Genomic DNA, 12,762 nt, shown 5'->3' with positions numbered 1-12,762 from the left:
CAGATCAGCTGCTGTGACTGAAAGGAAATCTCTCCCTCTCACTTCAGGAGTCATTTAATAAAAATACAATTTGTATTTTATATCTATTATTTTTTTCCAATTCTGCAAAAGTTTTCATCTATGTATTTTTGATAATTCTTCAGACTATTTTCAGTGAACATTGGCATAGCAATAGGGGATGCAGAGGATGCTACTGAACTAGGGCCCCTGAACCAGAGGGGCCCTCCTTCATAGATCTGATTAGCTTTTCATTGGTGCTGATCACCTCTATATGCATTGAATAGTGGTAATCATTATCAACCTGTATCCCTCCTTTGCTTACACCTCTTACACTGAAGATGTAGATTTTTGTCCTCCATAGCAATATCATTTTTGGGTGCTCCATGTAAAATTCCCACTGTGGCCCATAGCACCCTAGCTACACCATTGTGACTAATTGTGACATTCTGACTAATGGTGGGAATACACCATGATTTTTTTAGATGGCTCAATAGATAATTTCCAAAAGGTCCAATCTGATTTTGATTGTTTTTCTGATTAATTTTCTCACAGAAGTGAATGGAGATTGATCAGAAAAATGGACGGAAACTAAATCTTCCAAAAAAAACGAATCGTATATTCCCAGCATAATGTCTGAAATGACCTTGTGGAACTATAGATTGTACATGGAAGAATTAGCATTCCTTCTGCAAGTGCAAGCGAGTTTAGGGTCTCAAGAGCACTAAACGTTTCCAATGCAGAAAAAGTCATTTTTTAAGTGATATTTGAAAGCCAGTGGCGTAGTAATAGAGAGTGTAGGGGTAGCTTCCGCATCGGGGCCCTTGGGCCAGAGGGGCCCCGAGGGGCCCACCCTTAACCACAGAATTAGTTCTTTATTGGTCCTGTGCTGATAATATTCAGTTCTATAGGTGCTTTGGATTAGTAGTAATCATTAACACGCTGTTTCTCACCCCCCTCTTGCACCTCTGTCACCGTGGTGGTCCTTGATTGGTTTTGGTGAGCCGTATCATTTGTTATGTATAGAGTGCCTGGGGGGCCCCAATGTAAAACTTGCACCGGGGCTCACAGCTTTTTAGCTACGCCTCTGTTGAAAGCAAATTATAAGCCACAGAAATCAGGTGCTTAATGGTGAATCACAAAACTCCAATACGTTTGGCTATGCTTTTCATTTAATACAAGGAAGAAGAATCCTACCTTACCGCTTAGGTCAGGAACACATTGGCAGATGTGTTGGGCTGTTCCAAACTGCATATCATTTGCATTCAATCTGCATCAGTATCTCACTGGCCATGTCTACCAGAGACAGGCTGCCATGGCAGGCTATCCATCATTAAGGAGGTATGGAATCAGCTAACTCCGTAATCACTCCCCCTCTGCATGCCTGTGTGACCAAAGAATGTGTGTCCCTGACTGATTGGGAGTGAGCAGGCAGCTGTATGTCACTAAAGGGGCCCATACACTGGTCGATTTCAGCGATTGATTGAATCGATCGATCGCAAACCGATGCACGATCGATTTGCGGCCAATTTCGATCGATTTGATCTATCTGACAGAATGGAAAATCTATGGCCCATAAATTTGTATTGGATGTAAAGGTGGCCATGCACTTATAGATTTTCAGCAGATTCAACCATCAGATAGATTTCTGTCAGATGCCTGTCAAGTCGGATGTGTCAGGAATCTATCTGATGTGTGCCACACACTAGGAGCAGATTTCCAATAGATTTCAGAACTATTGGAAATCGAGCTAAATGCATTATTGGACCATTAGATCCAATGCAACTCTATGGGCCATCGGTCTGCTCCGAGCAACAGATCGACCTAGATTTTCCATCCTGTCAGATCAAATCGATCAAAATTGGCAGCAGATCGATCAATTGGCTGATTCGATAAAAACGATTTTTGATCGATCGATGGCTGAAATCGACCAGTATATGGGCCCCTTAATGTTGCAGTAACGCCTTTAGATTGATTTTCAATAGATTTCCAATGGATTTCATTCTGAAATCTGTTGGAAATCTGTTCCTAGTGTGTGGCTGCGGCACACATCAGATAGATTCCTGTCAGATTCGACTTGACAGGTATCTGACAGAAATGTATCTGATGGTCGAATCTGCTGCAAATCTATAAGTGTATAGCCACCTTTACTTATGCAAATTTAAAGCCTTGATCTGTTAAAGAACAACAGAACTGAGAGGGATAGGGAGGCTGACATATTAAATAATTTTCTTTTAAGAAATGTAAATTATCTGGCTGTCCTGCTGATCCTCTGCCTGTGACACTTTTAGGTAAAGCCCCTGAACAAGCATGCAGATCAGATGTTTGACTGAAGTCTGACTGAATTAGCTGCATGCTTGTTTCAGGTGGGTGATCCAGATACTACTGCAACAAAAGAGATCAGCAGGATAGCTAGAACTGGTATTGTTTAAAAGGAAATACATATGGAAGCGTCCATATCCCTCTCAGTCCATGTGTCCTTTAAATGCATACAGTATATGCCTGAAGTGGGAAGTTAAATTGAAGCGCAATAAGATATTATATGGGACATTAATCTTTTTTGTAGATCCCACATTATGAGTGACTGATGCTGACATCTGACTGCTTTGTATGGGTGAGATGTGCACATTAGAAGGTGGAAATAATAATGCCTTTCTTTCAGAGGAGGGAAGAATGAGCCGGAACCAGAGCAGGCTGTTCCCCGGAAGGTACAGATGGGCTCTTTGCCGTCACTAGAAGATGTGGACCCCGATGTACTGGACAGTATGCATTCTCTAGGCTGCTTTCGGGACCGCAACAAACTACTGCAGGACCTGCTGTCTGAAGAGTGAGAGCACAGATCATTGTATTCAGTATAGAGATGTACAAATGGTAGCATGTCTGTTAGTAACCACTTGGATCTGCAGAACACCTGCACTGATGACTATAACAGCAAGGTATTGGCAGTAGCAGGAAACTCTGAAGGCTGGAACACCCTTCATCACAATGATTCTCCAATGTTACCACCACCATGTAGTATGAGGGTTAACATGTTAAATACTATGAGCAGGTTGTTCAGGTAAACTATGTGTTGGTGGTAAAATGTGTTAGTGATTGGCCGCTTAATATTGAAGCTGTGTACCGGGCCCTAAAGCTAGAGCCTGGTACACAAATCCAATTTTGATTGGCCAGTGATTGGCTAATTCTACCATTTCCTTGTAGTATGAGAGCTTACCTGCTCAATCTGTCCATAGTATTCAAAATCTGTTTGTCCCCATGCTACATGGAAGTGATAACATTGGCTTATCAAAATTGTATGCGTGTTCCAGGCTCTAGTCATGCATACAGTACACACTTACACACTCTAGCCTAGTAGACAGTTCCAATTTGTATTTGGCCAATCATTGACCAATTTTACCAACTTCATATAATATGAAAGCTTACCCACACAATCAACTCAAAGTATTCAATATCTGTTGATCCATATACTGCATGGAGGTGGTAACATTGGTCAATGATTGACCAATCATAATTGAAAGTGCGTACTAGGCTTCAGGCATTTACTTTTCTCTCTTTAAAAAAGTGCCCCCTCAAAGCTCAACAAAAACATATGCCAGATATTGGCGCTGTTTTATGGACATGCTCATTACGTCCTTTATGGGCATGTTAGATACATTGCGCTTTGAGTCCCACGGGAGAAAAGCGCTTTACAAATGTTATTTGTTGTTGTTGTTGTTGTTGCTTAGTTTAGAGCAATATGATAGGATGCACTACTGCAAATAACACAAAGCAAAGTGACACTAGAGCACATGGAGACACTGAGCCTTTGCAATGGTGTAACTACAGGGGGAGCAGCATCTACAACCATAGGTCTTCTATCCCTGGTACTCCCCTGGTAGCCGCCATGTATTCACTCCCTTACATGCAGAGTGGGGCACAGTGGGAAAGGTATTTCCTGCTCCAGCGCCAGATCTCCTTTTCCATGCAACCAGTTGATTTCTCTGTGTAATCCTGGACCTCTCTGCAGTGTGACATACAGGAAAGCATGGGAGCAAGACTGGGAAGAATGTGAAGTTCATGCTGCACAAAATGGGAGCCCCAGCCCTAGTGAGCATAAAATTCCTCCTTTGCTGCCTACTGCTCTGCAGAGGAAAGGAGGGGACCTACAGGGCCGGTTCTAAACTTTTTACTGTCTGAGGTAAACTTGTGAGGATGCGCCCCCACCCCAATTTGGAATGATCGCACAGCACCTAACAATTTACTCTGCTTCATTTAATGTTCTCACATGACATGCTGCAGCTCAACATAATAGCACACTGGCTGGCCTTGAGTCTGTGACAAACAAACTGCTCACCCTCAGCCACTCCATTCCTCCTCAGGAAGGTACACACAGTACAAAAATACTGCCCCGGAAATCTCTGCACCTGATGCAAATGTTTCACCTTGCTGCATGAGAGAACCGGCACTGGGGTGATGGGACGGTATGTCACAGCTACTGGAGCTTGTGAAGATTGTTTTTTATCTGAAGCGCTGAATTGTTTTCATGAGAGAACCGGCCCCGTTGGGGACAGAAGTAGGGGTAGGAATGGTAACAACACTTGTTAAAAGGGGAGAAGGGGGAGAGAATGGTGGCAACACTTGAAATGTTCAGGGGGGAGGGATGGGTTGGTTGGCACCAATTGTCACATGTTGGGTAAGGGCGAATGGTGGCAGCACTTGTTTTGTGGGAAGAAGGGTGGGGGAGGGGGCAACACTGCCATGGAAAAAGGGGTGAACTGCTGGTCACACTTGTGAAAGGGTTGAGAAATTGGTGGCAACACTAATTATGCATAAGTGGGGGGATGACCACATTTTTTATGTGGGGGGGAGGGGGGTTATAGCGGGAACACGTATCATGGAGGAGGGAGAAACTGGTGGCAGCATTTGTTATGGGAGATTATGAGAGGGAATATGACTGTATAATGACTGTATAATAACTGTATAATGACTGCACTTGCTATATAATAGGATCACTATGGGTTGGAAATGTATTATGCAATCAGAATTACTGTGAGAGATGAGGCAATGAGATGATTTATAACAGGAAAAGTTGAACGTTTATAATAAATGTAAGTATGGCATAAACCGAAAAAAAAAATCTGAACCACTGTTTGTTTGATTTGCAGAGAAAACCAGGAGAAAATGATTTATTTCCTGTTACTGGACCGGAAAGAGAGATATCCCAGCCAAGAGGATGAAGACCTTCCCCCCAGGGCAGATATCGGTAATATTTCTAGTCTTCAGATTTAAAGTGGGAAATGATGGAGTTCCTTTATATCTTATGTCTGAACTGTAGTAATAAACCATGTATGGGCAAGATGTGCCCAAACAAAAGAACAGAGCCTCTAAAGGTGCCCATACATCAGACGGTGCATGGGCAGATCGACCAAGAGACAGATCTCTCTCTGACCGAATCTAAGCAAAGAGAGATCTGTTGGCTATTCATTCAACAGCAGACCAATTCCTGAGAGATTTCAGTATGAAACGCAGATAGGTAAATTATTGAATGCAAAGATTCGCATTGGGGGAAACAGCGCCTGGGTTCCGTTGTGTTTGTTGCTCGTCCCGATATTGCAGGCCGTTACTGCCACGCACCCGGTCAACCACGTCTGCCAGCATCTTGCAGCATGTCCAATCTATACATTTAACTCATTTTGGGTCGAAATTGGTCGAATCATCAATCGGCGTGCTTGTGGCGGAACCGATTTGCATCCGTTTCTATAATAATTATAGAATCAGATGCTCGATTGACTATCAAGTCGACTGACGTATGGGCACCTTAAAGAGGAACTCTAGCCTAAACAAACATACTGTCATTAAGTTACATTAGTTATGCTAATTAAAATAGATACTGTAGGTAATATAAACTCTTACCCACACTGTTTTAAAAGAACAGGCAAATGTTTGATTTCATGATGGCAGCCAACTTTTTGGTTGAAAGGAGGTGACAGGGAGCATAAGACACAGTTCCAACTGTCCTGTGTCCTGAGCACCTCTCCCAGTTGCTAGGCAACATGAATATCAACATAGGAAATCCCATCATGCTCTGCAGAGCATCAGGGGAAAAAAGCCCACTCCTTTTTTTCTTTGATGGGTGGAGTGTAGATAAAAATGCAGCTAAAAATGATGCTTTGGTAAGAAAAACAAAGTTCTGATGCTGTGAAACTGTTAAAGAAACACCAAGCCTTTTCAGTTCTGCTGAGTAGATTTTTAGTCCGGAGGTTCACTTTAAGTCCAGTATTATTAACAAGCGTAGATAATCTGTGAGAAAAGATATACTAACAAACTGGGTCATTGTAAATGGCCACTGTATACCCAGGTAGAGAGACTGACTAATGCAGATTAAGGGCTGGTGCACACTAGCAGTCCTGAGCGTTTTTTAAAACGCTTTCTGGGGGAAAACCGCTTGGCTAATGTTAGTCAATGGGATGGTGCACACCAGAGCGTCTCGTTTTTACCCCAAATGCAAACTCGGGTCCTGCAGCATTTTTGAGATTTCTGAGGCATTTCTGCCTCAATGTAAAGTATAGGAAAGTAGAAAAGCGCTCTGAAAAACACTAGATCAGAGCGGTTTTCCAAGTGTTTTTGTTATAGTAGCTGTTCAGTTACAGCTGTACTGTAACAATATATAAGAAACGCTACACAAAATCGTTCCAAAAAACGCTAGGCATGTTTAGAAAATCTCTCTAAACCTGCCTAGAATCACTCCGTAAAACCTCTTCAAAAACGGCTAGCGTTTGCGGATCCTCTAGTGGTTTTTGGTGTACACTGGCCCTAAGGCATCCTGGACTCTGAAAGTTCCAGGCTGTGTTCCAAGGATTGGGCCTGTAGTTTGGACTATCACCCTCACCAATAATTTGGAATGAGTAGTAGTGTGGTATAAGAGGTTCTGTAATCAGAAAAAAAAATGACATTTTATAAAAGGGAGTAAGGAGAGTGACTTCCTGAATGAGTAGCCAATGAATGGTTAAAGGAATACTATCGATTGAAATGACTTTTTTTTTAATACTCTATATTAGTGTACACATTACCACTAGTGCTAGGGGCACTTTATTTATTCACCCACATCTCTATCTCGCTATCCCTGCTTAAAAAATCATTTCTCACAAAGCTCATAGTAGTGTGGGTCACCCTGAGCTGCTTGGTTACTCTGTCACACAGCTCACAAATATCTGTCACTGTGTCACTCACAGCATGCAGCAGACATGAGGAGAAATAGGCTGATCTGAGGTGGTAACAGGTAACTAAATGAGCTGGAATATTGCTGGAATATAACAAGCTATACCAGGAGTCTGTGTTTACACTCAGATTGGCTGCCTGCTTGAGGTGATTCACTCCAGGCTGCATCCACTTTACAAGCTGCTGAGAGGGGCAGACCACTGTCTACAATTAGCATTATTAGTATCTTTATCAGTCAAGAGAAGCAAAGATAATAAACACACATTGCTAGAATCTTTAACCCCTTACCACCATATCAATAAGATTCTTTCAGCAAGGTAATAATTAAACTATAAACTGAGGAGTTGATAGCAACTCCCCTGTGCAGAGATATGGTCTAGCCCTCTGGGAGCCGTCAGTATTTAGATACATGTTGTATCCAATACTGACGCCAAAACTGGCGGAGGATTTTACAGCTGAGAGGAACAGCTATGTGAGGAATCAAATTGCTCCTAGTACTACACTTCTGGTGTAGCCATTCAGCACTGTTCATAATAAAGTGTGGGGTGATGGGGGACCTTCAAAACGGATTGTTGCTGCTTTAATTTATCAGTAAATACCCTAATTATTTACTGGCTATTCATTCAGGCGGCAAGTCTCCTTACAAGTTATTTATTATAAAGTATTTTTGCAGACTAGGGCATCTCCTTCATCAGTTCACAAGCTAATAATAAACCAATAAATTATTGCACAAATGTTCTAAGGGGTGCTGATTTACTTAGGAGGCTATTGATATCACAGTGGATATCAATTACCTGCAAGGCCGGGCACCCATCCTGGCATAAGGGATAGTGTAATTATAATGAGGTGTGCTTAACATGTTTAAAAATAGGGCCCTTTTGTTAATTCAATAGACTATACTTACATTACTGATTTAGGGCTGAGCCACACTGCTGAGCGCTTAGCAATGCATATGCGCTGCATTTTGAAAAAAAAAAACCACTCCCATTAACTTGCATTAAAATCATGGCAAAATTGTGGTAAAAGTGCCACAATTTTGAAAAATGCAAGTAATGGGAGTGCTTTTCTCAAAAGCAAACGCAGTGTGGATGGATCGCAAAGTCCTCAGAGTGTTACCCAGTCCTTAACACTCTTTTTTAAAGAGCACCAGAAATTATTTGTGACATGGGGGCATATTAACTAAGTTGCAATAAAATTGCTGTGTGCGGTAAGCACTTGGCAATTGTAACGGTACTTACAACACTTACATAGCACTTGTTGTGCAATTAGCGCAATCCGCATTACCTAGGTAACACACATTTTGCTAGTGTAAACTGCACTGCAATTTTAATGCAATTTAGTCTGTGTTCCTTTTTTTCCTCACTGTAAGGAGTAAATTTCAGATGCGCAAATTACACTATGCAAATGTTATCAGCATTTCAGCAAACACCAAAGGTGGAGGAAGAACCTGTGATTAGTAATAAGCATGTATGTTTAAACAGAACTAACCTCAGTAATCAAAATACATTGGATTATTGATAGACTCATTCTAAGCCCACTTGAGTATAATTACACTAGCTATTTAAAGGACAACTGAACTGAGAAGGATATGGAGGCTGCCATATATATTACCTCTTAAACAATACCAGTTGCCTGACATCCTGTGGATCCATCCTTTTATGCATTGGTAATGACTAAGTCATGCACCTCAAACAAGCATGCAGCAAATGCAGTCAAGCATCCGTTCATCTGAATGTTTGTTCAAGGTCTATAACTAAAAGTATAGGAGGGAGAGGATCAACATTACTGCCAGGCCATTTTCATTGTTTAAAGAGAATCTGTAACAAAAAAAGTTCCCCGGGGAGGTACTCACCTCAGGAGGGGGAAGCCTCAGGGTCCCAATGGGGCTTTCCCCTCCCCTGTAGCTGCAGGCAGTCCAGCACTGGCTCCCCCGAAGTGGCTGGAATCCTCCCTCGACAAGCCTGACAAGTGCTGATAAACGCTGATTTATTTACCTCTCCGGGCTCCAGCGGGGGCACTGTTGCTGCTCTCCACACGGAGATAGGCGAAAATAGCCGATCTCCGTCGGGTCCGCTCTACTGCGCAAGAGCAGGAGCCTTGCTAGAGCGGGCCGACGGCGATCGGCTATTTCCGCCTATCTCCCAGTGGCGAGCTGATACTGCGCCTGCACTGGAGCCGGGAAGGTAAACATTTACATCCCCGCTGTTCGGGGAGCTTTATCGCCGCCATGGGACCGTGGAGGACGGGGGAAGCCTCAATAGGATCCGGAGGCTTCCCCCACCCGAGGCGAGTACACCCCAGGGGAGGTTTTTTTTCGTTACAGGCTTTCTTTAAAAGGAAATAAATATGTCAGCCTCCATATCCCCCTTAGTTAAAGTGTCCTTTAATCATCAGTAGGGACTTCTTTACGTCCTACATCTGACTGCTTCTTTTGCATTGTCTTACAGATCCACCTAGGAAGCGAGTTGATTCACCAATGTTAACTCGTCATGGGAAGAGGAGGCCAGAGAGGAAATCTATGGAGGTTCTGAGTGGTACAGATGGAGGCTCACCAGTACCGGCACGCAGGGCTATTGAGATGGCACAACATGGGCAGAGGTCAGTTTCCCTGTGCAGACAAGGGCAGATCGTATACAATGCACACTTATCAATATAGTTTTACCAAAGTGGCCATACCACAATAGACTCCAATTGTTCCAGTGGCAGGCCGATTCCCAATAGATTTCAACATAAAATATATCAGGAATAGGCCTAGGGACTCACCGCCTGCCTGGCCACCTCACACATGTAAAATGTTCTCCCCGCCCCCGGTGCCATGTAGTGTAAATGTAGTGTAAATTCTCACCTGTCTCACTGATGGGTCTCCCCGCCTCATCCGCCATCAATCGTCTAAGCTGTTAACCTGAGCACCACACGTGAGACATGTGTGATGTCACACACACGCAACTGGTGTCACATGGGGGTGGAGTCACATGGTGGGGACTGGTGAGAGTTTACACTACACATGGGCATGGGGGGACATTTTATACTTGGGGAGACAGCAGCCAGAGGTCCATTACATACGTCGATCATCGCTATATTAAACACTGCTACTGCCGTGCACCAAATGACCACATAAGACCGAGATTTTCAGCATGCTTGATCGATACATTAGACTGATTTTTTTCCCTGAGATTGATTGAATCATCAATCGGGCATGTTTGCTGTGGCACTGATATTCATCTGATTCAATAAAATGATTGAATCGGAATGGTTGATCAGGCGGCAAAATCGCTAGATGTATGGGACCCCCAGAGTGCATTGTGGCAGACATAACTCTTCAGTGTTTTGGTGCGAGTGTCAAATATCACTTGGAAACATAAGCTGTGCAGATAAAATAATTTTTATAATTTACCAAAAAGCAAGATGGCAGCCCCATAGAAGAGAGGCAGAATGAGCTGCAGCTCTGGCAATGGAGTTGTAAAGGCAGTATGCACAAGTAAAACAATGTTTCAATAAAAAATTGATGTAATTTATGTATCCCAGTAGTACGTTCACCAGCTTCCAAGTACAGTTAGAGTGTTAGTAATGTGGAGTCACCAAATGTTCCAATGGAACTTTGGAACGATAGTTTAACAGCATTCATTCAGCTTCTATATATATTTATTGAAGAAAAGGATACATATATCGGCCCACAAGCTTCTTATGAAGCAAGCAATGACGAGAATAGTCTTCCTATTTCTATACAGTTGTTACACAATTGAACTTTTCTATCAGAGGCACAAGTCCAGGGAGATGGTGACCTATCTAATTTACAAAAAGAACATCAAACACTGTTTGTGAAGTTTGGTGTCTTTGCAGATAGATTATTTCCAGCTCCCCTGACAGCTCCCACTCTGAAATACTGAGTTTATTAGCAGTAACTAATGCCCATGGGGCCACCCCCTCACTAAGCTTCAGGGAATAAAACTCAAGGTAAGATAGTCCCTGAACAAAGTATTGTGAATTAGATCCTATGTAACATATTTAGCAGGTATGATGAGTGATGCAGGATGTTATCACATCTGCTTCCACTTGAGATAAGACTTATATTTGTTAAGTTAATTAAATAGTTCAGTAGAATGCAACACCCTGCAGTAAGTATTGCACAGGGTGTTGCATCTTTATTAAGGTTTAGTGTATCAAGCCCAAGGTAAGATCCTATGGAGTATATGCAATAAACTGCATTAAGCAACACTACTTGCGTAAAGTCCTATGCCTGATGAGTAGAGCGTAATGCATTGTATATAATGTATTGCCTCCTGCTCTACTGAGAATGCGGTAGGACTTTATGTGCGTATCTGACCGCAGTTTGTGGTCTCTTGTTCTAAAGATACATTTGTTCTCTTTAGAAGCTGCTGTGAAAACATATAGATGAATAGGGCACTTTGGCTAGATATTTTACCTTTGATTGGTTCATGCTAGTGCATGAACCAATCAAAGTGTATTTGTAATGTTTGGGCCTACAGTGGGATGCGAAGGTTTGGGCAACCTTGTTAATCGTCATGATTTTCCTGTATAAATCGCTGGTTGTTATGATAAGAAATGTCAGTTAAATAAATCATATAAGAGACACACACAGTGATATTTGAGAAGTTAAATTAAGTATATTGGATTTACAGAAAGTGTGCAATAATTGTTTAAATATTCTGGTTGAATGTATCTTGGACCATTCTTCTTTACAAAACATATCTAGTTCATTCAGGTTTGATGGCTTCCGAGTATAGGCAGCTCTCTTAAACTCACACCAAAGATTTTCAAATATAATCAGGTCAGGGAACTGAGATGGACATTCCAGAAAATTGTACTTGTTCCTCTACATGAATGCCTTAGTGGATTTTGAGCAGTGTTTAGGGACATTGTCTTTGTTGAAAGATCCAGCCCCGGCGCAGCTTCAGCTTTGTCACTGATTCCTGAACATTGGTCTCCAGAAACTGCTGATACTGAGTGGAATCCATGCATTTTTCTTGGAATACTGTGTTGTTTTTCCTCCATGCATTATTCCCAAATAACTCAATTTTAGTTTCATCAGTCCACAGCACCTTTTTTCAAAATGAAGCTGGCTTGTCTAAATGTGCTTTAGTATACCTCAAGCGGCTCTGTTTATGCTGTGGGCGGAGAAAAGACTTCCTCTGCCTCACTCTCGCATACAGCATCTCCTTGTGTAAAGTGTGCCGAATGGTTGAACGATGCACAGTGACTCCATCTGCAGCAAGATGATGTTGTAGATCTTTGGTGCTGGTCTGTGGGTTGACTCTGACTGTTCTCACCATTAGTCGCATCTGTTTATCCAAGATTTTTTTTAGTCTGCCACTTCGAGCCATAACTTCAACTGAGCCTGTGGTCTTCCATTTCCTCAATATGTTCCTAACTGTGGAACATATTCCTAAATGTGAAATCTCTGATACAGCTTTCTGTATCCTTCCCCTAGACCATAATGGTGAGCAATCTTTGTCTTCAGGTCATTTGAGAGTTGTTTTGAGACCCCCATGTTGCTACTCTTCAGAGAAAATTAAAAGAGGAAGGAAACTTACGATTGACCCCCTTAAA

General features: G+C 42.4%; 1 protein-coding gene across 14 annotated transcripts in view; it reads left to right on the top strand.

The window, feature by feature from the left end:
• Positions 1 to 12,762, top strand: part of LOC137538869 (serine/threonine-protein kinase BRSK2) — a 365,619-nt gene that overhangs the window by 290,184 nt on the left and 62,673 nt on the right. For all 14 annotated transcript variants that reach the window (XM_068261262.1, XM_068261268.1, XM_068261257.1 and 11 more), the window contains 3 exons: positions 2,660 to 2,824; positions 5,142 to 5,239; positions 9,642 to 9,792. In XM_068261262.1, coding sequence (XP_068117363.1) covers positions 2,660 to 2,824; positions 5,142 to 5,239; positions 9,642 to 9,792 — 414 coding nt within the window. The remainder of the gene's footprint in view (positions 1 to 2,659; positions 2,825 to 5,141; positions 5,240 to 9,641; positions 9,793 to 12,762) is intronic.

This window comes from Hyperolius riggenbachi, chromosome 11 (genome assembly GCF_040937935.1).
Source record: "Hyperolius riggenbachi isolate aHypRig1 chromosome 11, aHypRig1.pri, whole genome shotgun sequence".
NCBI classification, from domain to species: Eukaryota; Metazoa; Chordata; class Amphibia; order Anura; family Hyperoliidae; genus Hyperolius; species Hyperolius riggenbachi.
This window is presented reverse-complemented; position numbering and strand designations above follow the sequence as displayed.